Source organism: Pleurodeles waltl, chromosome 8, assembly GCF_031143425.1.
Source record: "Pleurodeles waltl isolate 20211129_DDA chromosome 8, aPleWal1.hap1.20221129, whole genome shotgun sequence".
In the NCBI taxonomy this organism is placed as follows: Eukaryota; Metazoa; Chordata; class Amphibia; order Caudata; family Salamandridae; genus Pleurodeles; species Pleurodeles waltl.
Genome location: NC_090447.1, coordinates 1,495,150,641 through 1,495,177,242, shown reverse-complemented (window position 1 = coordinate 1,495,177,242; position 26,602 = coordinate 1,495,150,641). Strand labels below are relative to the sequence as shown.

The 26,602-nt window shown below is 43.3% G+C and overlaps 1 protein-coding gene across 1 annotated transcript; it reads left to right on the top strand.

The window, feature by feature from the left end:
• Window positions 1–791: 791 nt before the first annotated feature.
• Window positions 792–22,601, top strand: LOC138248811 (leukocyte cysteine proteinase inhibitor 1-like). The gene is made up of 3 exons (XM_069202728.1): window positions 792–965; window positions 17,314–17,415; window positions 22,323–22,601. Exons 1-3 carry the CDS (start codon window positions 900–902, stop codon window positions 22,449–22,451), a joined length of 297 nt encoding a protein of 98 aa, XP_069058829.1. The 5' UTR covers window positions 792–899; the 3' UTR covers window positions 22,452–22,601.
• The last annotated feature ends 4,001 nt before the right edge of the window (window positions 22,602–26,602 follow it).

The window sequence follows — 26,602 nt, the reverse complement described above, 5'->3', positions numbered from 1 at the left end:
ATACCCTTAGGGGTGATAGTGCTGTGCTTTACAAGTGCTATGATTGATTGACTGACATCCCCGATGCAGGCCAGTCGCAAGAGCAAAAACACACGACTGCCCTGTTGTCTAAAACACAAGGCCCAGGGTGAGTAAATGTCCAGAAAATGTTGCTCCTTCTGCTGCAGGAAAGCATCACCAGCTACAGCTTCCTCACGTGGGTAGCACATGACATCATGACTCACAAGCCTCGGGCTGGGTCAAACCATTGTCTCGGAAGGGCGTGGTCAGCAACAACCAGCCAAAGCTAACACCAAACTTCGCAAATCCATTTAACCAAGCCAGTAAGTATTATGGCTGTAAATTGCTTATTTCTCGGTGGACGCACTAGTGCCGCTATTCATAGTTCAAATCACCTAATGGTATAGTCAAAGTGATTGGAACATCGTAAACTGCGAAGTACGAAAGATACGTGTCTACTGCGGAGATCTCATCAATGCGTGAAACCGGCGGCTACCTTGGAAAAGAGACTTCATGATATTAACGGAGAAATATACCATAGTATTAATGTCACAGTTTCTTTATGTTGTATGTTTCTCTTGCTTTTCTCTTTATAATAAAATTAACGTTTGGTCTGTACAGTTATGTACAATGTATTTTCCGTGTATCAGCACAATAGGCTTTTGCACTGTGATTGGTTAATGAAGATGTTTTTCTGTTGTGTCGAAAGAACCGTATGGGGTCCTAGAACTTCTTTCTGTTCTAAGATGGCCGCCGCGTGCGCTGTATTTGCGGAAGCTGGTAATCGCGTCCTTTCTTTATGTTGTTAGCTACAATTTAAAATACCTTGATTGCTCTCTGGCTACCTGCAGATCACTTCGAAGAATCATCTCTGCACTAGGAGCTATTAGACTTCAACCATGCTCCGCGGAGGAATAGGAGAGGTTAAGCCAGCCACCCCCGAGGTGCAGGAGTTGTGCAATCAGGTGAGGCAGACACATCTCGCGTTTATGATCTGAGCAGCAATTTCGTGTTTTCGTGCATTAGTTAATATTTCCGGGCGTGAGACTACATTGGAGTGAATGGAGCACTCGAGACCTGATACCTCTGCTCTCTGCTGTAAAAAACACATATAGGGTGGTGCTTAAAGCTCCCCGATTACTCCATTTCACTAGTGAAGCAGTGGTTCAGTCTTAGGGTTTCTTTTAACAGCCCCAATCCATTTTGGGAGTTGTAGTCCTTGTTCACTTAACTCCATCAAACTGAACTAACCGTACCTATTTGTTAAAAGAAACCCCAGATTTGGAGCATAGTGTCATAGGTGACAAGCAGTCACATGGTAACCTTAGTGTAGCGTCTTCCCCAACCCTGGAGCATGCAAATGAAATTCGCCACACTGGAGCTGCAGTCAGATAGTCTTTATTCCTCAGCATACACTCACACACTGCGCGCTACATCATACTTCATGTTAAATCACACCCTTACACTTCCCCGCATGTTACTTGTTTCCTCTTCAGAGTCAGCCCAGAACCACGAGGGTCCTAGAGCACATAACATCAATATGCTACATCTTCCCCTTTGTTAAATGAAAAGTGGCAGACATCATTGAAGAGCACATTTCCTTGAATAGTCAGCGAGGCGCTGTCTCTTGTCTGCCAGATCGGTTGATCCGCAGTGATCGAGGTTCATCCTGAGGGCGCTCTACGTTAAAAAATTAATTACACTTTTCATTTAACAAGGAAGTGCAGATTAGTCTACCTGAGCACTGCAGTTTGGCGAATGGCAAGGAGAAGAAATTTGGAAGTTTCTAGGTCAGGTATGTGTCTCTGTCGGTCCCAGACTGCTAGCTCAGGAAGGATGACAATTGGGTGCTGAGATCTCGTACTTCCTTGTGTCCATGTCTTGAGTGCTTCAGCTTTGCGACAGACCCAGTGCATCCTGTTGTGAGAAAAATTGCTTTGGGCAAAGAATGTTTCTCAAGTTCAGCCTGAGTAAGATATTAGAAGTCCCAGTCTAACACGTGACTCGTGTAGGGAAACAAGCCATGCATATAGAGGACATATAGAGGACAAGGAATGTGATTTGGTGTGAATATTTAATTTCAAATCCTGGGAGTAAAATCATTTAGATGAACCTGTACAGGTGTGGTACCTGTGCACTGTGAGGGGAGAAGCAATGACTCTGTTACCAACCCTCCTGCCAAGAACTTCCTTAAGTTACTCCTGCTCATCAGGCTGTAAAACAACCCTGAGCAACTTTCTGTTTTCACTTGTGCATGAGGTGACTATTGGCAGGGCTGCACTACACCACTTGTATGTGGAGAAACAAACTTCAGCCGCTTTCCAGATTACATCATTTTACACATTACACCAGCCAGATATATTTTTTAACATGGTACACATGCCTACAAATTTAAAAACTCCAACCAGCATCTGCTTGTTTTAAAATTATTAATAATATAATGGAGGAACAGCTTTACAAGGTCATTGGGCCCCAAGAAATTCATCACCCTTCAGTTTTCTTAGCCAAAGTCAAAGCACACTGCATATTAGTAAAGCACAATCGCAGATCAAGTTGTGGACTAGTGATAAAGTTCAGTCTCACAACACAAACATGGTGGGTTTTTATGTTCTTAGGAGGGTCTAGTCTAACATCATATTAAAATAATGAGAGGATAATTTGTATTTGTAGATTTTAATGCCAGAAACTCTAATCTCTGGCTACAAGGACGGTCTGTCTTTTACACTATTTAAGGTAAAGTTGGCTGAGCCAACATATTAACAGGGAGAGTCAAACCATAGCTGAGCCAGGGGTCTGGCTGAGTTGGCTTTTAAAACCAGTTCATGAGCCAAGACCTGGAAATGTCTGCTATGCACATCATACAATAAACATCTTTAACCCGTGGAAGCTTTGACATGAATATGTCACAATATAGAAATGCATGGAGGAGTACTTATTAAAAATGATTGTTTTTAAACATGAACCACTAGTGAACTAAGAGGCACGACAGTTGTCCTATAAACCCTGTAGGTGGCCCAGATTGGTATAGAGTAACATTATAGTATATTCAGTCAAACTCAATAGGTTTTTGTACAACTGATATTTTGAACTCACACAGTCCTTTCATATGTATTAATGAAGGAAAAGGAGTGGAGTTTCGGTAAAATAAAATATTTGCCTAAGATCACACAAGTTAAGCAGTGAAGCTGTGACTTTACCAGGTTTTATGGTTTCACTTTGGAATGTGCCTCGGTTCATCTTTACTTTATGCTGATGCTCTGTTTTCACCCTTGTAAATGTTTCTGCTGTTTTTATTTAGTGCAGGGGATTGGAACATTTTACATAAGCACCAGTTACATCACACAGTCACATTATTATTTTTTTTAAGCGCTGGGGAAATTAAGTGATTTGCCCAGAATCACTGGATGTTGAGCTGCTGAGAATCAACTGGGTTCACCAGCTTCAAAGTCAGCAGCTCTGGACATAATGCTGCAGAAGCCACATGAACGCTTGCGCACAAGGAATCCTTAGAAAGGGCTTGTAAAGGACTTAGGTCCATCTTCATAAAAATGCACTTAACACCAGTAGGGGAGCAGACCGCATTGATAACAGCCACCTGCTCCTGAAGTCATACGTTCCCCTTTCAGAGGCCCTCATTAGAACTGATATAGAAGAGCTGGTGCACTGCTCTTATAACCACGTGCACCAGGTGAAGGCTTCCTTTAGCACTAATCATTTGAAAAGCTTGGGAAGTCTTTCTCTTGCTGCCCACTCCAGCAGAGGCCCTGCGTGCCTGGAAACTCTGGAGCTCCGAGACCCGAAGAGTCCTGAATGCACCCGATCTCAGAAGCGGTAAGCAGGGTCGGGCCTGGTCAGCCAGGCCCAGTCTGTCCAGTGTACACTGATGCCCAAGAAGCCTGAAACAGCAGCTTTCTTTTGCTGCCTATGGCCCTGGCTTGAATTTCGGCCAGGGCTCTAGGCAGCAAAAGCTGCCTGGCCTGTTCTGTGTGCAGTGCACACGGGACAGGCTGGTGCACAAGAGGCCTGATGCCGAAACCATTCCAGGATGCTTGTTTCTGGTCATTGGAGGAACTGGCCTGGCAGTTCGGGCTAGACTGTTCCCATGGGGAACAGAGTCAAGACTGATTTGCATGTGGCTGGTTCCAAACTCGGGTGGCATGGTGAGCAAATTAATTGTGGATTAACCCAGATCTGTGACTGTGGTGGGGGGGGGGGGGGGTCTTTGAAAAGTTTCAGCACTCCACCCATCATCCTTTTGTGTTATAGATGAATATACAGAAATACAGAGAGCTAGAGAACCAGACAAATAGTTGCAACTGTTGATAGCGCAGGTGAAATGAGGGAATAGAGAAAGAGGTGAGGGAAGAGAAGTGATGTATATTTGTTTCTGTGAGAAAAGGTGATGAGGCAGATTATATCTAGGAGATAAATTAAAAGGTTGCATTTTGAGTTATTTCCTTAAGCTTTTCCTGATTTTATTCATGTCTCCACAACAATACCAAAGACATTGAGTACCGAATTGTGTGCAGGCCCCAAAGACGTCACTTGCAGAGAGGCTCCTGAGTGACAACCAAGAGAGGAAGCCTTGTTCAACTCCGATGTCAACAGACGTGGATCCCTGCTGCAACTTCCCAGGGAGTTTGGCACCCATCTAAGGGTGGGTGGCAGCAAATCAGGATATAAAGGTGACCAGAAGAATGTGGTACAAGGTTTAGCAGGACCTCTAGGGGCATGAAAGTGAAGTGAGGAAGAACTTCAAGGACCTCCGGATTATCAAGTGTCTCCAGCACCTAATGTCAACAGGCACTTCAAGGAGGTATGTCCTGAGCAGGAGCCCCTGAGGGTGGCCAAGAGCCTTAAATAAATGAAAGTGAGGAGAAACCTTGCGTGACCAGTAGTCCGAGGGAAAAGAGGATGAGCAAAGGACTGAGACATCAAGCACATGGACATAAGTGAGCAATTGTTTCAGGAAATTAAGGTAAAATGGAGCCTTGGGGATCAAAACTGAGCAGTACCCTTGAAGCTCCTGCTCGCCCCATCGTCCTCTGTGGGAACTGGGGGGCAGCCTGGGGTGCTTTGGGTAAGCACAGCACCTGCTCATTTGACTTGAGGTTAAATACAGGAATCGGAGCATCTCAGGTGGGCCAGGTTCTCAGTAACCTGAGAGTGAGCTGGAGCCTCTGGGTAAGAGTCAACAAGAGCTACATGGCCCAAGGGTGAACAGGGAAATCAGGTGAACTGAACTCCACCAACATTTGAGAGTGAGAAGGAGCCCATCCAGACCTAGGTGAGAAGGTGCATCAGGGGACTGAGAATGGGAATGAGTTTAAGATCCCTGTTGGTGTGTGAGGGGCTTCAACACTAACTAATGGTGAGCAAGTGTCCCAAGGCCGTAGGATGTGCAGGACCCCCTCCGTCCTTGAGGTTGAACAGAAGCCTCCTGGCACCAGGATGTGCATGGTCATCTGACTGATTGCCTGATGGCAGGCAGGGAGTTCAGGGTTCTGAGAGGGAGCACAGACTGAGGGACCAAAGGTCGCCTTGCAAATTTAGGGACCCAAGTTGGAGAAATGTAGAAGCCTGGAGGTAAGACTAGGAGACCTTTTGAGTGACTTGCAGTGGAATAAAGGTGTTTCTAGTCTTGGCCAGTGCTACTGGCCGTACATGCTTAGTGACTAAGCAATGTTTCATGAAAGGCCATTCTCCACAAGTGCGGCCACTTTTTCTGTGGGTGCCAGGGCCTAACTTTGGGTCCCAGCCTGACCCTGCCTATGTATGAAATGCTCCAAATGTGCTGTAAGGGGAAGGAAGAGCCTTTCTTAACCAGAGTATTAAATTGTTTTATAAAGCGCTTTGTACTACTCTTAAAGCGCTCTTTAGCACAAGTGTTACTATTACTGAATTTAATGATAGTCCATTTACTGACTGACCTCTTGAGGATTGAAGGCCGAATTAGCTTTGCTGGGAATTGAGACTTTAACTCGATATCTTTTGACCTAAAGTGCTTTTCATGTCGGAGATGTGATCCAGTTCACTTACTACGTTTCCGCGTGTGATCCTCGGTAAGTAGCGCCCATAATCGCCTCCAAACCTTTATTTGTAAACGGCGGTAACAGGCAGAAACTGGCTAGAACGTATTTCCCTAATACGAAGTTGTGTTTTTAAAACCCGTAGCTTACTTTATGCTGTATAGAACCCTCCTTGACATATTAGAACTATGAAATTGTCTTTGTTTTTGTGCATGGCCAGGCAAGTTGGATGTGAAACTGTTTCGTGCTGAGCTGTTAAAATTACACAATGTGTGCTCACGTCAATGGTGAGGTCCTATTGAGGGTTTGAATTTCGCAATCATCGGTGATTGTGTGTTTTTTTTTTTTTTTTTTTTTTTTTTTCTTTTTACATTTTGTAATTGTATTCTCTTTTTTTACGTCTGGCTTGTCATCGCATCTGTTTACCTATACATGAATTTTTGAAAATATACAGAGCAGACGTTGGCTCCACCTAAGGGAGAGCTACCCTCAGTGCTTAATTTTTGCCGGTGGTTTCCGGTGCAGGGCACGGAAATTATTTTTGAGGTCCGGCACTTATTTTCCTGCCGCAAGCATTTACAGCGAGCAAAAGACACATATGAGAAAGACGTAGGAAGAGAGAAACGGAAAAGCGTCACAAAGGGAGAACTCGGAAAGCTGCAAGAGTGAGCTGAAGGGGCAGGGAACAGCTGTAAATGTATTAAAAAGGTCCGAGATGGCTTCTGGATTTCGCTGCCTCAATATTACGCGCTCGCACATTTAATTGAGCTTTGGGCACAGAGCATTGTCATTTACAAATTAAGCACAGCACTCACCCCCCATGCTATTCACTGGTTGTATCATTCTGCTTCCTAGAGTACTTGCATTGTCATGCACGAGGGACTATATTACATCCCCACAGAGCACTGAATCGTTACACATTGTGTCTCATGGATAAATATGTATACCGCTCAGCCTTTTCTTTTTTCCACTGCTGTGGGTTTTTCTTTTATATTTTAGCTGGAATACAAAATGCGAACCAGATCTATTGCTTTTGCTAATACTTGCTGAATACCTTTATACCGACTAATGTTAGGCAGGCAATGTAGAGTTATGGGTAAACAGTAACGTTGCGTAATTCAAGGTATGACCACCTACCAAGAGACGCTGAACCTCTGTTGGCATGCTGAGCTCCCCCCCTCCCCCTCTCCCCCCCAAAAAAAAACCACACACAATATAAACTTTGTCGAGCACACTCTGAAACTTCACAGTTACCTGGGGGCCTTGTCAGCTCTCTCCTGAGGGACTTCTGCCTGCGAGATAAGATAACCTGCCGGTGAATGCAGTACCTGCAGTGTTTTAAGGCATGGTTGGGGGTTCATAGACGTCATTTAGGGGTCGCAGGTGCGACCCCTTGCTTGCCCCCTGCGACCCCTGACACTGCCCATGCGACCCCTGGCTTCACAGGTAACAAAATCAGTGCCAGGAGCACTGTGGCAGCGCGTGTTTACGGACGTAAGTTCAGGCTAATTTTTCGTTGTTTTCTCTCATTTGTTTGTTACACTAATTGTAAATAATGGTTAATTGTTCTCTTGTAGTGTAATACAATTAGCTGGAATATGCCCTTCGCTGGCAGCCGAGGTAAGTAAAAGGTGCTTTTAAATGCATGTTGTATTCGTGCTTGAGGGTGTGTGTTTGCGTTAGAAAGTGTGAATGAAATTGAAGGTCGAAGAGCGTGTGATGTCACTTCCGCTACCCTGGCATTGTGTTGAATTGCCGTTCATGGTGGGGTGCAGGGGGCTGAGCTCTAGAAGATGGGAGATGCAGACATCATCTGGGAGTGTCACTCACTGCCTTTCTACGTGTAACACCAGTGATTTTAAGTGCCACCTTACTAATTTAGTTTTGAAAGTGAGTTCATCTTCATTCTCCTCGCCAAGTGTCTGACAGTTAATATTTCAAGAATGTAGGATATAGTAGACTAAAGTTTGTTAATAAATATTGCTTAAAGACAGGGGTTGGTCAAAGAGCATATGATGTCACTTCTCGTGACGTCTCCAAGGGCATGCTGTCACTTTCATTACACCTATGTTTATGATGGTCTGATGCCCCTGATGCTGGTCTGTGTGATGTCACATTTGGTAAATGCTTACGCCTTGAAGGCGGCTGTGGTGAATGGGGTCATTGAGTTAAGGTGGGCACCAGCCTCGGGAGCTGGCATCATTGATGTTTTTTGTTTTTTTTCCCTCCTCCAGACCTGAAAAAGGTACCTATGAGGCTGAGTTGTACGTGTCTTCCAAACATTTTACTTGGCCTTCTTAATATTTCTAGATCAGTTACGAAGGACACACTTTCTGACGCCTAAAAAGGGACCCCCCCCTCCCCAAGTAATGTCGAGATGTACGGACGGAGATACTTTAATTCCGGCCAGGCAGGATACTGGACCTAAATAATGTCCGAGTTGTAGCCAGACCCAAAGTCCTTAGCTACATCTATCAAATCTGGGTCTAGAAGTCTGATCCGCATGTGGAATTAAAATATATATTTTTTTCTCCTCCCCTCCCCCCCGAAAACATTTGAAAAATCAAACCCACTAGATCTGTCAGTGATTGTTTTTGTTATTTTTAGGCAATTGGTCCTAATGTTTCTTGAACATACATCAAACTGCTCAACATCCGGCTTTAAAAAAAGACAAAACAAGACATGGCTCCCCTTTAAAGCGGGCTGGTGCACTTTGCACAAGAGTTTCACACCCATCTCTGATGCAAGGTGCTGGGCAGACGGTATTTACGTGCTTGAGCTCAGAGGTGTGGGCAGCAGCAACTCATGATGCTTTTCAGAGCTCGGCTATGTAGGCGTGCAGTACCACTAAACTCTACATCTCAAAAGCACTCCCAAGTGTTGGATGGATCGTGGATGGTGTTAACCTCAATTTCATCAGCCAGTGTCTCCCTAAGATAGTACAACATCAGTACATCGAAAGTACAAACAAATAAGAAAGGGCAGAATCAATAAGTGTATTCTACAGGGGAATTAGAACATTTATGAAGATTTAATTGAAAAATTAAATAAGTACAAAACAGGGTAGACCGTGTTGCTGCAGCGAGCCCAGGTCAAATACATACAATCATTGCCAATACCATACAGATCAATACAGAACAATAGGCAAAATCAAAAATAAACTGTCCCAGATATGCAACAATATCAGTAAGAAATTTGACCGCATCCCTAGTTCCATAGGATAGAGTTCTAGCTCCCCCCCCCATTCGAGGGTTTTTACAGGAAATGTCCCCATAGAATTATATGAAAAGTGCAGAATCATCTTGGTGTGACCAGAGATGCACATGTTCAACAAATCAGAATAAACCTTTTTAGTCCTATAGCCCTACCATCTAAGCAGGAATGCACTACTTGAATACTGGTCCAGACCCCTCCGACCTAACATCCTCCGGTGACGTCACAACAAACTAGTGACATAAACAGCGGGGAACCATTGTGAATGAGTGTAATACCCGGGTGCAAGCAGAAGCTGCTTGACGAAATCTTACATCACTGAGCCTACGCCAGAGAATCTTAGAGAGCGCGTTCTGAAATGAACAAACATGACTTGCTTGGCTCCTGCAGCAGATACAGTGAATATGGCATCCATTTTGGACATGATGCTTTCCAGCACCGGCAACACGGGCTCCGACGTCCAAACGAATACTTCAGCTCGTCGCCAGTATGTGGTAGGTATTAAATCTCCACCGCACACGAAAATCTGAGTTTCTTAAAATTGTTTATGCTTTCACAGGAAAATACGGAGCCCACAGCCAGGTCAGGAATGCCATCCAACACCAACAGTGTCCATCGGTGAATGACATTCCGCCTGGAATGTAAATTACAGGCCCGCGCTCCGGTGACACCATGGAAGCGCGAGCTCACATTAACGAAGTCACTAACCATATAACAGGCAGTAGCATTGTATCAATGCACAATTGTGAATTTGAGTGTAGGTCATCTGTTCAGCAAACTATTAATAATGCACAATATTGATTAATATGCGAAAGCATCCTCGGCTAACATACATTAATTCAACGCTTTTCCCATTTTTACAGCCTGCAGACGTTTACTAATCCATCTGTTTATACGTTGAATAAATGTGTAGTTGAGTACAATCTTAGAAGCTACTTTTTAAAACTTTAGTTGCTTATGGAACTTGGGACACATTTAATCTACGTGGCTTCTTGAATCCCCTCTATTCTTAGGAGAAGCTATTGTTCATATTTATTGCTCCACAGTCCTGTTCAAGGGGCTGTGACCCAATGTAAATGCAAGTCTTTCTTTTGTCTCCTAATATCAATGTTTAGCTCAGATCCATCCCACCTCAGTTGTGCAAAGGACATTTTGTTCGGTTGGGTTTGTATCTCCACTTCCCCAGCTAACTCTAGTCTCCTGGTAACACAGGGGTCAAGAAATAAGTGGAGCAGGACTTCAGATGGACAGAGATCCAAATTACAAACACATTGCTTGTGCTCTGAACCTAAAATCCCCTTTTGAATTTCTCCTTGCCTGGTTCAAGTCCTTTTAGCTTGTATGTGCCTAAAAGCCGACTTCCTGTTGTCCCACAAACATACAGGACTTGAGTTAGACTAGTGAGTGAGTTCAAAGGGCTCGATGGATTATGGTGCATCAATTTTTTTTGCATGGGGAGTTTTACATCTGGTCGATGTATGGCCATTTTTTCTTTTTCACATGCTTCCATCTGTTGCAGCACCGCTTTCTGGACCGGGTTACGATAGGGATGTCCTATTTCTTTGTCCTGTGGTTCTAAAAATTCTGGACCCATGTAATTTACTTTGCCACAGCAGTACGATTTTAGTATCAAAAGACCGATAATGACTAGTACACTAAGCATGAGCATTTTCGCTCAATTCCAGCAGCGTTTTCACCTCGAAATCGCCATTTTCGTCCTGCACTCGTGGCTCCCATTTTATACACGGCAGCCATTTTTAAAAGTTGCCCTCACATAGGCTTATAATACAGTCAGATTTGATTCCAAGGACACGTACACCTTGATTGACTTTTCTCTGACCTGGGCAAGCTGGAACCATTGCCTCAGGCCAAACCTGTTTGGTCAGTCCCTCTCCCAGTGGCCGAATCAGATAGCATCAAGGCACACCATGCCATAAAACCCTTATCGCTCACACACCCTGCCTAATCTTGCTCACACCTGCACCTGCTCTTTTCTTCTTCTTACTTTACGAGGGGGAGTTGCCCGTTTTTATTGGGGGTCCACACTTATCTGATGTAAAATACTAGGCCTTGCCAGTTAATTTATTATGGGTTGGATGACATGAAATATGAGGTTTCATCATGACACTGTTTTTTCCTTTGTAATGAAAACATGTGAATGACCAACCAAAATGTCAAGAATGTTTGCCTGAAGCTTAAAAAACTGTATATAAGGAAACCTGACTTTGCATTGAAACACAGTCTCCTGAGAACATACAAACCGTGCTGTTGTACTTCTAGGACGCTTGTTACTTGGTTGCAGCCAATAAATTCGATCTTTGACTTCACCTAGAAGACTCTGAGTTTCAGTGGTCTGAATCAGGAAAGTACCCGAGGTCTTTGGGTGTACCCTGGCACCACTGGGTTACCAGATCAGTACCGGTTCTGAAAAACCCAGTACCTCAGTCCGTCTGGACAAGCAGAGCATTGCTCTAGCAGCTCCTCATTCGGGAAAGATGACTGTTCCCATCTTGGCATAAACTTACAATTCTTTCCTACTTGGAGACATTATTCCTGAAACAAAGCATAGTGGTTAAAGTAGGCTAGACATTGGGCAAACCTGCGATGCCCACGTGCAGTTACGGCCTATACTTACCCTGGCCAGACTGACTGAAACATACTTGAGTGCTGCCTTTCGAATACATTCCTAGAAGTTTTTAAAGCTCTGTGCCTGAAAAGAAAAAGGGACACCAAAGGTTGTTTTGCAGCTGCAAGTAGGGCAGAGGAATCGCTCATCTTGGTTCCTGAGATCTGCTGGGCCTTGGACCACAGGAATGCTGCAGTCTGCACTAGGACTGCACCCTTGACCAGAAGGGCAGATCGCAGCTGAAGTCTTAATACCCGATCCACCAAGATGTGCAGAAAGTGAATCTATCCTGCAGATATTTATTTACGTTTTTGCAAAGTGTTACAGTGTATTATGGGTGGGCTGTGTACATTGAGGGCGTAGAGTCTGATGGTGTCTCATACCTTCATTATTACGCTTCAAGTCGCTACCCTCTTCTTAGTAGGTTCTTTGTTAAATGCTTTGTTGCTGTTTAACCTCTTCCTCATGCTGAAGTCCCCGAAGTTTGTGATCTGTTGTAAACCTGGTTCAGTGACCAAAGTTTAACTTGGCATTATTGCCACACCACCCTTGCTTTTGGATTTCTGACAAGGCAGGAAAAGACTTTAGACACCCTTCCTTTTTTGTCATTATATTAAAAAAAAAAAAAAAAAACTGCTTCTGGCTTAGTATATCCGACATGACCAGATTTTCCAGCCAGCAGACATGAACATGGTGAGGTTTGAAGTTTTGGATTTTGTAGTCCCAACACACTTTGTGCCACTGTGTGAATAAGTACAACTGACTGAAGTCCGCCTGATGCAGAGGAGGACCAGTTTACAGATTTGTTAAATTCACAGAGGCACCTCTGGGTCCACTAATCTGCACTGAAGTGATATAGCTTTGAGCAGGAGTCTCCCACCTGAAACCATAAAGAACCAAAAAGCTTGTTCCATAAACATGAAGTTCTCAAATGTCGTCAGAGAAGGAGCATTGGGTCCTTCCTACAACTACATACAACTGTCTGTAGAGAGCAGACCAGGCTGTAGCGTAGCCTCCTGGCCACTCGTTAACGCTGCATGTCCAGGATGCCTCTGGCTGGGCTTGTACTGTCCTTTGAAGTTTTTGCTTCTCCAAAGATGGCGTCATATACCTCATTAATGCACGGGTCAGTGACTGTACAAAACCAGACCTCTCCCCCACAAAGGATGTGGTGAAGCAGTTAACCACTATGAACAGAGGTAGAGGGCGTGTTTACACACTGAGTACTTGGCCTACTTCACCCTGCTGGCATTTTGTTTGAGAGGAATTAAGATAACAAAGATACCCTTTTTTGTTTCCTCCGAAAAGCTTTGGCAATCCGGTGTGTTCTGTCGACACATCATTTCTCATTCTGGGCCTTGGATGCTTCCATTGTCTTCATACACAAGTCAGTGACGTGCTTGAGATAAGAGGGCTTGTGCAAACTCCACTTCTGGAAGAGGAAGAAAGAACACAGCGTAGCTTGAGACAAATGTGGCAGGGTGGCCATGACCCACCAAGAGAGGCAAACACCTCCTTTAGAACGACGCATTTATTGTGTATCCTGAGTGAGGGTTTCAGAGATGACGTGGTCCCTTGTTTGTAAAACTAATCCCATGTCTAACAAGTACAAGTCTGATCACATCACTTACGTCCATAAAGTTTCCACACAGCTTTGAAGTAGTCGGGTTGGTGTTGTGGGCAGACTCGATCTGTGCCGTGGCTCGCGTGCGTGGGAAGAAGTTTACTCACATCCTGACCCCCCGCAGAAGTACCAACTCTCCCATCCACGGCCGTACTTTACACCTTGATATTTTCTCTGCTGCTGTTCTTCTTGCCTGTGTGTTTTATCGTCCAAGGGTCTCCTCTCGCCACAGGCCCCACCGCATTGCATGTCCGTGGAAGGGCAACACTGTTTTATTTAAAAGAAAATTGTGACCTGCCACCAGTCTGAGCACTACCTTTCCACGTGCCAGGCTCAAGCCGTCCTTTCGGCCTCTACAGCCTCCAACCGATCTCACAATAAATGTTGCTGCCTCACCTCGGTATAGGTAAACGCAGATGTGTATATATATGTGTATGTATGTATGTATATATATATATATATATATATATATATATATATATATATATATATCTTTTTCTCTCTCCTTTTTCTCTCTCTTTTTTCTCTCTCTTTTTTCTCTCTCTTTTTTCTCTCTCTTTTTTCTCTCTCTTTTTTCTCTCTCTTTTTTCTCTCTCTTTTTTTTCTCTCTTTTTTTTCTCTTTTTTTTTTTTTTATTTTTTTCTCTTTTTTTTTTTTATTTTTTTCTCTCTTTATTTTTTTTATTTTTCTCTCTTTTTTTTTTTTATTTTTCTCTCTTTTTTTTTTTTATTTTTCTCTCTTTTTTTTTTTATTTTCTCTCTTTTTTTTTTTTTTTTTCTCTCTTTTTTTTTTTTTTTATTTTTTTTCTCTCTTTTTTTTTTTTTATTTTTTCTCTCTCTTTTTTTTTTTTTATTTTTTCTCTCTCTTTTTTTTTTTTTTTTTTCTCTCTCTTTTTTTTTTTTTTTTTCTCTCTCTTTTTTTTTTTTTTTTTTCTCTCTCTTTTTTTTTTTTTTTTTCTCTCTCTTTTTTTTTTTTTTTTTTTCTCTCTCTTTTTTTTTTTTTTTTTCTCTCTCTTTTTTTTTTTTTTTCTCTCTTGCATCTGTAACCCACCCTAGTTGTTGTGTGACAAAGGCATCTTCAAGTGCATGTGTCAGAGGCTTCTTAATTCATAAACATCGCCCCCAGTGCACCAACTTACTCTCTGTGCCAGCCCTCATGCTTCCCGTTACAGAACCGCATGCGTCTGCGTTCCTGTGCCTGCACGCTCTTCCATGCACCCTATCTGATGCAAGTAGAATATAACCCCCTGTTGAATGTGTGTTCCAAACCCTGTTACTCTTGCACTCTATTTTTAGAGTGCTTTATCTCACTATGTGCTACATCAATCAATCAGGAATTTGTAAAGTGTGCTACTCGCCCGTGAGGGTCTCAAGGCGCTACATCACCTGAGTAAATTCAGAAGTGGGTGGTTCACCAACTTGATTAAAGGCAGGTTGCCTAATCATGGTCCTGGAACACCAGGTTGCAACCCTAACTCCCCAAATGCTTTCTGAGAAGTAGGCAGATCCATCTTAATGTGATTCTGCAAACTGGGCCAAGTACAACCCCTTCAGAACTTGACTCTCCGTGGTAGTGATGTCGAGCAGTCACAGGCTTCTCAGGAAGGTAGCGTGGGATCCACCAAGCTAAAAACACGCGTCACCCAGCAGCTCAATAACCGATAATCCAACCCAGTGCTTGCCTTTTTAGTAAAGAAAGTACTCCTAACCGAGATGCTACACACCATAGGCAGTGCTTTAAATGGGCCGGTACTGAGTCCTGGAACTTTTTTATTCTACGAGGCAGAGTACCTGCACTTCTCAAGAAAAACGTAATACTTTTCATTGGAGAGTACCAGCACTTCTCAGAAAACAAGCAGGTTCTATTTTTCCATTTCAAGCACTGACTATAGGTACAAATCCAATGGCGCAGAACCTCTGGACGCTGACTTTAAGGTCCCGCTTCACCACCCCACCTTCACTTTTCCTCTGTGCTAGGGCAGTGTGACAGATTTCAGGCACAGGTGCAGACCTGCCCCCTCCTGCCTTTCGAGTTTGTGCACTCAGTTATATAGTTTCTATTCTCAACATCCATATCAGCAATACAAGTCATTTATTTTGCATCCCTCTGGCAGCGGTTGGATCTGCTGCACACTTCTGGTCTCTCCTCATTCTTCTGGAGAACCTCACACTGGCTGGGAGTGCAGGGCACTCCGGGTCCAGGCCTGGGTGCAAGAGCTTCTGGGCTGCTTCCTGGGGACTGTGCTGATGGTCCTCGCTGGTGCCAAGTCCCTCTTCTGGGCACACGGTGAGTCAGGTGGCATCAGAGCTCACAACGACTGGAGAACCAGCACTGAGGCAGGTGCAGCAGGTCAAGCATGCATTTTCACACAATGTTGGGTAATGCAATAAAATCAGATGAACCGACTTCGACCTGCTCCACGTCTCCATGGTAACGCCATTGGCACTAAAGGCATCCCTCGTCTCCATACAGATGAACAGCTTGTAACAAGATCTGCAATCATGTGGATATGTCAATGGCCAAGTCACAGGTAACAGAGCAATTGGGAAACAAGTGGGAGAATAAGGCAAGTCACATTTTACGATTTCAGCCATACAGAAATAAATGAAGTTTAATGTAAGCTTTTTAAAACCCCACTTGATCTGCTCAATCTTGAACTGTCAGTTCCCCATCAATATACAGCTGTCTGTTTCTCCTGCTAAGTAGTAGATGCTTCATAATTGGCACAGTGTTCATGCAGATTAAACATGGTTAAGACCTTCTCTGCACCTTGTGTAACCCGACTTTACTTGCAAGTGGTGGACTTAGTTACAAGTGATGCATGGAACTGAAATGGACGTTTTTTGATAATGCTTTACCGAGACGACTATATGGTCTAATGTGTAGTATGCCCTATGATCGGAGAGTACTCCTTATTAAAATGCTGTTTTTATTCCCATTTCCTGACCATGTCATGGTTTATTGGTGCCTTATTAACCTCCCAAGTCCATCAAATGTTGTTGAACAACTACTGCTGGTCAAAAGGCTTTTTGGCAATGTATTTACCCAATGAACTGTCACATGTGCCCCTTGAATATTCTCTATTTGTTCATCCACGCCCTCCATCCATTTGTTACATCTTATATTTCTTAAATCTCCTTATAGGCATCTAGGCCTAGATGTAAGCAAAGCGTTTTTGCGATCACAAACACTCCCATTTGGAGTTTGACTGTAAAAATGCTCTTTTCAGTCCTATTATAGGAGTCAGAGTTTTACAGACAGACTCCTATGATAGGATTGTGAACCTCCCCAAAGCGATTCAGTATTTGAAAGGGCCCTGCTGTAGGTGTCCCTTCCAAATACCTAATAGATGTAACAGGTATCAATATTTTGCGATCAGAATCCAGGTGCAAAACATTGAAAAATTGGTAAGTCTTGAGTTGGGGGTGGTAAGTCTCCTTGGAGCCCATTACCCTTTCCGAATGTTTAAAACAACAAAGTGGTGTAGGCAGCTGTCCAGGAGGCCAGTACCAACTCTCACGTTTGGAAAAAAAAGCATTTTGTTTAAACACAGCTCCTTTTCCTTTAAAGAAGAGTGGCTTTTTTTTTTAATCAACTTTATTAAAAAGCCATTGTAGACCTATTCGTCTCCTGACCTTAGCAGGCTGCTAATCACTGTGAATTGCAGTTTTCGTATCTACCACATTAATATTCACTACGTATATCTCCTTCAAATGTCCCTCCTCCCCCACTTTAGTTCACCCACCATCGTTCTATTTCATCCTTCCTTGTGTCATTCTAAGCTTTCGGTCTCATTAGGATTTTTTTTGTCTCTCCTGTAGCTAAAGGCAGATGCGGAAAAGCATTCTGGGGAGAACTACGATGAATTTGTCGCCCTTGAGTACAAGACTCAGGTTGTTGCTGGAACAAATTATTTCATTAAGGTAAGTGCAGACCTCAAAATCTACTCGCCCACTCTCTATGGCCAGTCATATTTACTCAGAACAAGCTATTTTGACCTACTTGACCTTTCTGGTGAGCTGACAAATACTAGATGTTCTGTTCACTCAAAGCTGAATGAGCAATTGGAGATAACATTTAAAGACATCTTATCTTGTCACAGCTGCTTGGCTTTGTCTTTCTATCTTCACTGTTCTTTCTCTGAGGTTAGAGGATTTAGCAAAGTGAACTGTGTGACAATTGTGTTGTGCAAAGCTTGTAAAATGAAAGGCTGCAAGATTTCAGTTGTTTTTCAAACACAACATTGAAATAGATAAGTGAACTGTACAAATATTTCAAAATATATTTTAGTAGTTATGGCACATTTTTGTGATTCTGTGTGGTGAAAAACAACAAAAGATTTTTATTGGGTGAAAACAAATCGGAAAACTTTACTTAATGATGTGCAAAGGTTAAGTATTTTTGCTGAAATCCAATTTCCAAACATTGTTTATGTGCTATATCGTTTAATCAGTAAAATTGCATGTTAGTGGCAACGTTTGTGGCCATTTAAATAGAAAGTGTGCAGTTAGTAAATGACAGTGCACTACCACATCATGCTTTAGTAATACATGTATTAAAAGTGAGTTTTTAAAATGTGAACTGGGAAATATTCCTGCCCTGATGACAATGTTATTTGTGAAATACGAGGCAAGCTAGGGGTCATGTGTGCCCTATAAGTGAGTTTGATCTTATTAAACATGGAGCAAACGTTTAGTCTAGTAAATAAAAAAAAGTATTTTATACAACAGAAGTGTCGAACTCGCATATTTGAAGTTGCTCTTGTATGTGTTAATGAAGAAAAAGGCGGCTTCATAAAACATTGCCTGGGATCACACAATTTAAGACCAGTTTACGAGTCAAATACATTACGTTTAGGTTGAGTAAATTATTGATGTTGCTAGACCTGCAGATCTAGTAACAATTTTATGATTTTTCGAGGCCTGGGTAAGTGGACTTCAGTGGGTTTTTATGGTAGGTCGCGGAGTTACATTGGTATTAATGGAGATTCTTGCAGTGACCACATGACCATGTTAGCTGACCTGTTAGTCTAGAGGAGGAGCAACGTCCAATCCCGAGACGGCGAATCAGCTCAGTAATGTAGTCAGGGCGTGGCTTATTAATGTAGAAGCCACAGAACCCCAATGTAGACGGTCATCCAGCGCCCTAATGTACAGAGGGCCGGCTCATTAATGTAGAGGTCACTGAACCTAATGTAGACGGCGGGCTAGTACCCTAATGTAGTGAGTGAGCCCACTGTAGAGGGCGAGACAGCTCCCTAATGTAGTGAGGGAGCGGCTCATTAATAGAGAGGTCACGAAACTCAGTGTAGATGTTGAGTCTGATATTTGCTGCCAAGCCAAAAGGACATCCCATGTAAAGTGTGAACCAGCTAATTCCTTAAGCTAGGGTGGAGAGGGCACTGAGCACAGATTACGACCATGGGATATAATGGAACTTGTAATATTGCGGACGGGATATCCATCACGTTTGTGACGGCGTATCCCATCTGCCAAGATCGTAATCAGGCCATATATATCTGCTCCTTCCGGGCAGTTGGATCTAAAGGTTAACAGAATAGCTGTTGACGTTTCCCTGTGGTGGTGTTTATGGTTTCTTTTTAAATTTCCCTACCTCGGCATGTGACTTCTAAAGAACCGGTAAATGAGGTGTTGTGTATTCAGAACAATGCTCCTAAATGAGACTCTTAACTGGAGTAGTTATGTCCATAGTGTTTTAAAAGGTACAGAAGCAACCAATTATTATACTTATATACTGGGCCTTGACACTGCACATTTAAAGAATGGGATAGAATTACTTCGAAATGGCAGCCTGGGTTCCTTGTAAGCAAAACCTGTATCACATTTTCTGCCAAAGATAATTTGATTGCTGTTCAGCTATTGCTAATCCTTCAAAAAAATCCATTGTCCGTAACAGTGTTGGACAAAATGACTTCAAAACTGTACCAAACACTCATTGCCAGTATTCCAAGTAAAGCCGATACCAGCATCCAGAACCCGCTCTGATCATGTTAGCTAATGAATATGGAATCCAAGACTAGAACCCAGGAAGAAATTGATCCAGGGAAGCTTGGTACAAATCTATTCAGTGGAAAAAAATCCAGACATTCTTTTTCTAGGCAAGTACCAAACTATATTGTCCTCCAAGCCCATGCCAAACTGACATTGGAGAACATCACTGCTTGTAATGATTTCCCCCTGGATTAAGGTGGCAGTAATTCTGATTTAAATCTGTTTAATCAGTGCTCTTGGAACACATGTGGTTTCTGTCCAGTACTAGCTTGCACCCTGGCCCCCTATTTATTCTTGCCTGTGAGTTCCTTTCCTTGGGTTCCTCGTGCCTTCATTTATGTGGGTTCTGTTTACCTCTAGTGCCCTTGAACCACCAATGCCACTGCTGTTAACTAGATAACCAAGTTAGGTAAGGTGGGGAATAAAGTTGAGCAGCTAAGGCTCAACTGTAACGGTTGGAAACTCCTACATCAATGATCTGGAAAGTAACATTCATTAAACTGTGTACAGCCAGGGCTATAGCTACCGAGCAGAATAGAAATTATGCTTGCAGGCAAATAAAAAGATTAAAGTTAAAAATATGATTTACACAGAAAACTTGAAAATGCTAGCTCCTTCTGTGACTGAGGTACCAGGCAAGACCTTTTTATAGCGCTTGCGGCACACACAAACACAAGGTGCTAAATTTTCTACATAGAACATTGGCCTGATGGCCACGGTTATCGTACAGAGCTGCTGTCGGCTTTGCTTGAAGCTTGAGCACTTCTGGTGTTTTGAACAGCGATGTTTAGAAACCCTCTGAAGGAACTGGACAAGTTATGCAATCTAGCAACTTTGGTATGTCTGCTCTGATTCAGTGGCTTTGGTTGAAGACTGGACAAATCAGTGGTCCGAATATCCCCTAGCTGAGTTCCAGCCACTAAAAAGTGGAACAAAAATACCTTCTTCAAAAAACTACAAATCCAGACAAGGACTCCACCGAATGTAATCAGTTATGCAGTTCGGGGGTTTTAAATCTCTGCAAACCCAAGTCACAACTGACATGATTCAGTTACTGGTGTATGAGCAGGGTAAGGTTCTTGCTTTATTCAGTCCAGATCACAACCAAGTGCACTGTTTTCATTAAGGGATGGCGATAGAGGCAGAGTCCGCATTAGGTGAGCAACCACTGTGGTTTCCCAAGCAGTACCTTATTTTTAGGCTCCCGTATCTGCAAACCTGGTAATTTACAGATGGGGAGGGGGCATTCCTGTGGACCACAGGTAACTGGATCCAAAGGGCTGAACCAGCCAGGGCTAGGAAAGAGATCTCTGGATCTGTAAGAGATATTGAGAGGTTTGAACTGGTCAGATATGGCACACCCAGACACAACACATCTTGCCCCTCTGGTATTGGGGAAGAGACAAAGGCATCCCAGTGGTGCAGGGAAGGTTTCCACTGAGGCTTGATTATCTGCTGGTTACTGTCATACTAAACTATTACTTGATTTAAAAAAAACCATTTTCTGCACTCTTCCCCCCCCTCCCCCCCCCCCCAGCAAATAAATAAATGCTATGTTATGTAAATCCTTTTACAGTGCCATGTCAAATAATAATCAGTACATTTTTAATAATTGCTAAGGAACAGTTCAGCTTGGGGTGGTGTCTGTGAATGGTAAACATCTTTAGTTATACCCTTGGGCAAGGGAGATGCCATTCAATGTACTTTATAGGTTATATATGAATATAGCAGCCGTCGTTAAGAGTAGAGGGGCCTAGCCTGTCTGCTTTTCTTTCTTTCTTTTTTTTTTTTTTTTTTAAAGCAGGATGAGTGTCTGTCAGACTGAGCAAAACACAGCCTGACAGACACTAGTCATGTTCAGATCAGACAGCAGGGTGATGTGCATGCTCTAAATGTGAAGGCGCCTGGCGGCCTAAGATGACATTTTCCTGGCTGAAGATTTCACAGCTGTGGGGGCATGCCCTCCCCAGGCCGGCAAAGTGCCCCTAATGGCTTGGAGGTGTGTCACTGATGGACTCTGACTTCGGCACTTCAGTTAAGCCCTGAAGCAGACAGTCTATCAGTGACTTCTTGTCGCAAAGTGGGGTTGGGTCAGCAAATCTCACTGTGGGATGCAGTCAACCAGTGAGGTGGTGGCAGAATTTTCTGGCAGTCCCTTGCCTGATGCCTCCAAGAATCACCAATGCTTCCCTTCCGCCACCGATGTTACCTGCCAGTAGAGTGTTTTTTTTTTTTTTTTTTTTTTTTCCCTCTTTCTTTTTCCTCTTTCTTTTTTTTTAAATGTTGGGGGGGGGGGGGGGGGGGAAGGGTGGTGTGTTTGTCACATGCGGCCCACCTTCCTGCCCCGGCAAATTACCAGCTGTCACTAGAATATAGGTATAACTTCAAGACCTGATTGCTGCATTTCCCAAGGCAACATTTGGTCTTTTCACATAGTTTGATAAAGTACACTACTTTTATATCTGTCTCTTCATATCATAGATAACTTGTGAAGTGCGGAGCTGAGTATTTTAAGTGTGGGTAGGTGTTCTAGCCTGCCTTTCTGTGCCCTCACAAAACCTTGGTAGTTCATGCACTCCCACACCCTTCATTCCTCAGCATCCAGGTTTCATGACCTAACTGGGGCCCCATGAAAAATCCAGATGCTGAGCAGATCTGCATCCTTCATTGGTTCACCATGAAGACAGCGCCCAGTCTAAGCCTTACCTAGCTACCTCTCTCTCATGGACAGGTGGACAGCTTAGGACAAGTAGGAGTTTGTGATTTATTTTCTCTTCCTGTACTTGCTCTAACTTTTATCATCCTTCTTCCTCTTTCAGGTTTGTGTTGGCTCGGAGTCATATATACATCTGCGTGTTTACCAACCCCTTCCACATACTAAGCAGCCACCCCAGCTTTCTTCCTGTCAGATGTCCAAGGCCAAGCATGACGAGATCAGCTACTTCTGAACCTGCGGGTCCTGCACCCCTCGCTTGCTTAATCATGAGTAGCACAGTCAACTGATCTGTAGAAAGAATATATTCTGCCTTTGCTGCTTCTGTGTAATGCATTCCAACTAAATCAAATGTTCTTTTATAAAATAATCATTTTAGACTTGGCATCCTGCTTGGTCACTGTTTGGCAGCCAGTGATAGTGGATGGAAAAGATCTGGCGTTTATTCTCAGACTGTCGACCGCTCTCACTTACCTGGCCAAGAGTCGAAGGCTCCGTGTCTGCATCTGCATGTCACCTGTTGCAACCCAAGTACTGAACATACAAGTCCAGGTGTCTGGAGCATATGGAAGCATGCTTGAGTGTTTGCTGATTGTGAGAGATGTACCTGAGGTTATAAGTACTGAGACAAGTGCTTTCTCTGTGGTGGCAGGGTTATCTGTGCCGTCCAACTGCATGTGTTAATCAATGCAGTATCTTTTCCTTATTTGCATGAACTTTGATGAATTAATGTTAATACAGGTTTGACAGTTGTGGGTTTTTGGGGCTAGCCCCCTCGATGAACTCATCACTCCATTAGGAAGTCCTGCCTCTGAGCTTGACTTTGTGTAGCGGCACAATTTACCCAGTGATGCACTGTAGGTGTCAGTATAGATGTTACAATAATTTATATAAAATCAGTAGGCATTGTAACCCCAAATCAAAACTGAATCATGGAGAAGACCAGTATTCCTGGAATACTTCTTTTAAAAATAGACTAAATATTGCATCCACCTATGTTATGTGTATTTCTAAAGCACACAACTCACTGGGAAGGTATCCTTGCACTAAAAGCAGGAGCTGCATGGGCTGAGCTAGATGAAGAGCCAAGTCTTCAGTTCCTTGTAGAATTCATGGACTGAGGAGGCAGCTCTGATGTGTAAGGGCAGGTCTTTCCAGGCTTTAGGAGCAAGATGGGAGAATGCACAGCCGCCTAATTTGGTTCTGCATATGCATGTGCGAGTAGGAGTCCGGCTGAGAAGAGTTGTCAGGTAGGCTTGTGAAAGTTTGTGAGGCCAAAGTTGTGTAATGGTGGCATGCCCGTCATGACCAGTCCTTGGGCATTTTCCTTGTGGACAATGCAGTGTCCTGAGAAGGCCACTGGTCCAGTTGGGCTCTCAAGCTGGCTGAAACATGTTGATCCACTGATGTAGGTTAAATGAAAAACTCTAACATCTGCTTTTTGGAGTTTGTTTTAATCTTTTTACCTTGTCTGTGGCACGCTTAATAAAATTTTGCTGGTGACCTTTAGATAATTTTAGCTGATATTGGATCCTGTTTTCCAACCAATTGATATCTCTATAAATAAACTTTTCTATAAATGTTTCTTATATAGTGAGCCCACTCAGGCATGGTAACTGTCTTGAATGAGGAAAGGGCCTTATGATGACATGTGCCATTGGTGGGTGAGGGTCCTTATAGTCGTCTCCAAGTTTCAGTTTTAATTTCGGGTTTTTAGATGTATTACTCTCACTTCCTTCCTTGTTTTGAATAGTTATAAGATCTTACCAGATGGGTCCATCTAGCTTTCTTGTCACAGAGAGTAGTGATTTATTAGTATATATTTGTCCCCTAAATGTTCACTTGCAACCTGGCTGGATGTATGTTTTTCAGAGTACCTGCAGATCCCTTGCCTCTCAACCCCCAGCCCTCTTGGTGTCTCTGCAGCCTCTAGAAGGAGAAGGAGTTTGACCATCATCTGCAGGATTCTGAGGCTGTGGTCACCACTGAACTAAGAATATCCCTCACAAGACAGTGTGAGCTTCCAACTGCATTGATGGACTAAGACCCAGCTCGCCTTCAGTCATTGTCTGACCTTATTGATGATGGTGCACCAACTGAGGTGTGGAGGAGAGTGGCAGCGGTGGTACTAAGCACCCGCATCTTCATTCACACAGGCCACATCATTACATTCCTAGATCTCGACTAACTCCAGTTTGAAGGTCTCCTCATGTTCGCCCTCGTGGGGAAACAGCTTACAGAAGGTGGTATGGATGGAGGAGGCGAAGATGGCAGCTGAGTGCAATGATGTGCAGGGTGCTGGAGGGAAGATTCCCTTTGCAGAGGGGTATTTGGCTGAACATGCCTGATTAACTGATAGGGGGAAGGAATACTCTGCTTTAGTTCCTGGTAACATGATTAAATTATTGGCATTATATCATATTGAGGCTATTATAAATACATTAACAACACCTTGTTATTTAGCGCAGACATTTTTTTAAAGGTAAGATATAATTTTACTAACCAATTAAGTTGTGTGAATAAAATCTTAACATTATTTGAATGAGGTGCTTGAGAAATCAGTGCCCCTTGTATGTTCGGACTAAAGCTTGGGGCATTCCTCTGCAGCATTCTGTCTCCCTTCCCTCTGGCCCTCAGGAGTTTGCTGGATGCCCAGGTTACCATTCAAGGTCATTGGTGCTGTGGAGCCCTGGGGCTTCTGCCAATGTTCTTGAGTATAGCTGGCTCCAAGAATATTTTGGGACATACACTAAGAGCATCTTTTTGGTAAGAAGAGCATCCTATTCCTCTGAGATATATTCCAATTAATGATGTAAGACCAATATTAGCTGGTCAAGTTGATTTATTTCCAAGAATGTATCTTATACAAAAAAACAGCATTTTTAAAAGCACACAAAAGCGTAGAAGATCTTTATGCATGAAATTAAAATTAAAAGAGCCAATGCAAGTGCCAAACTTTACTCGTCATGATCCTAGTCATTACGAAAGGGAGAGTGCAACGTGTCTCGATACTGGGCTAGAACACAGCATATAAGACTATTAAATAATTCAGCAATCCATGCTTCCCTATAAAGCTCTTGCAGATCAAATTTAGTTTAAGAAAACAAAAATGACACCTACATTCACTCTGCCTAACATCTGAGAGAGGATCCTGTGGTGAAAAAAAAAAAAACACGCATCTAGTAATCTTTGAAGGTAAAAGTAATCTTCATGCTTCTCACCAGTCTGTACAGAGGACGATAGCTGAAGCTTTAGACAACATATGTCACGGTGTATATATTTTTTCTGTGCAGAGCTGTGCTTTTCTGAATAGCATTGATAGACTTTGCTACTGCAATCTCAACGTCGAAACTCATCATTTCAAATAAACTGCTAAGTGCGTCCATCTTTAACAGAGCTCCATAGTTCTTAAAAATTGGGAGAAGAACAGATTTTCTTATCTCTGTAAAGAATAGACAGGTAAGTGAGTTATACTATACTTCACTCCAAGAGCTGATGGGCAATACCCTTGACTTTGGAGGATTCTCTTCCGAAACAAGGAAATTCTCCATAAAGTGTTGATACCAATGCGCAGCGTCAGAATTTGGTTTCTGATTCTCTACCCTTCTTCACTCTTATACTAGTCTACTCCATTCCATTCCACTCTACGTCACTCCACTCTACACCATGCCACTAAACTCTACGCCACATTACGCTTGTCTACACCATTTTAGTCTACTCTATGCCACTCTATTCCACTCTGCCACTCCACACCACTCTACTCTGTGCCACTCCACACCACTCCACACCACTCTACTCTGTGCCATTCCACACAACTCCAGTTTACACAACTTTACTCTACCCCACCCTGTGCCACTTTAGTCCAGTCTACGCTGCTCCACGTCATGCCACTCCACACCACTCTAGTCTACCCCACCCCACTTTATACCAGCCTATTGCATGCCAATCCACCGTACATCAGTGCACTCTATACCACTCAACTCTATGCCAGTACTCTACACCAGTCCACTCTGTCATGCCAATGTACTCCATCCAACTCCACAACACTGTAATCCACGGTATGCCACCCTACTCCACTCTACGCCACTCCATGCCACTCTACTCACATCACTCTATGCCATGCCTCTCTGCTCTACTCCACGCTGCTGTACAACATGGCCAAATGGCACTGGCATGGTCAATAACTCTCCCGTAGGTGAAACCTGTTGGCGTTGCCAATTCTTGTTTTTTGTGTGTCCTCCTGCTTGGGGCCTAGATTGATGTTTACTCTGTTTGGGTGAAGCAGACAGGGAAGCGGAGTAGCGCTTACACTTTAAAGGCTGTAGTCCATGACATGGAAGGGACAGTTTTGGATTGGATGGCTGGAGCTTCAGTCATCCATTCATC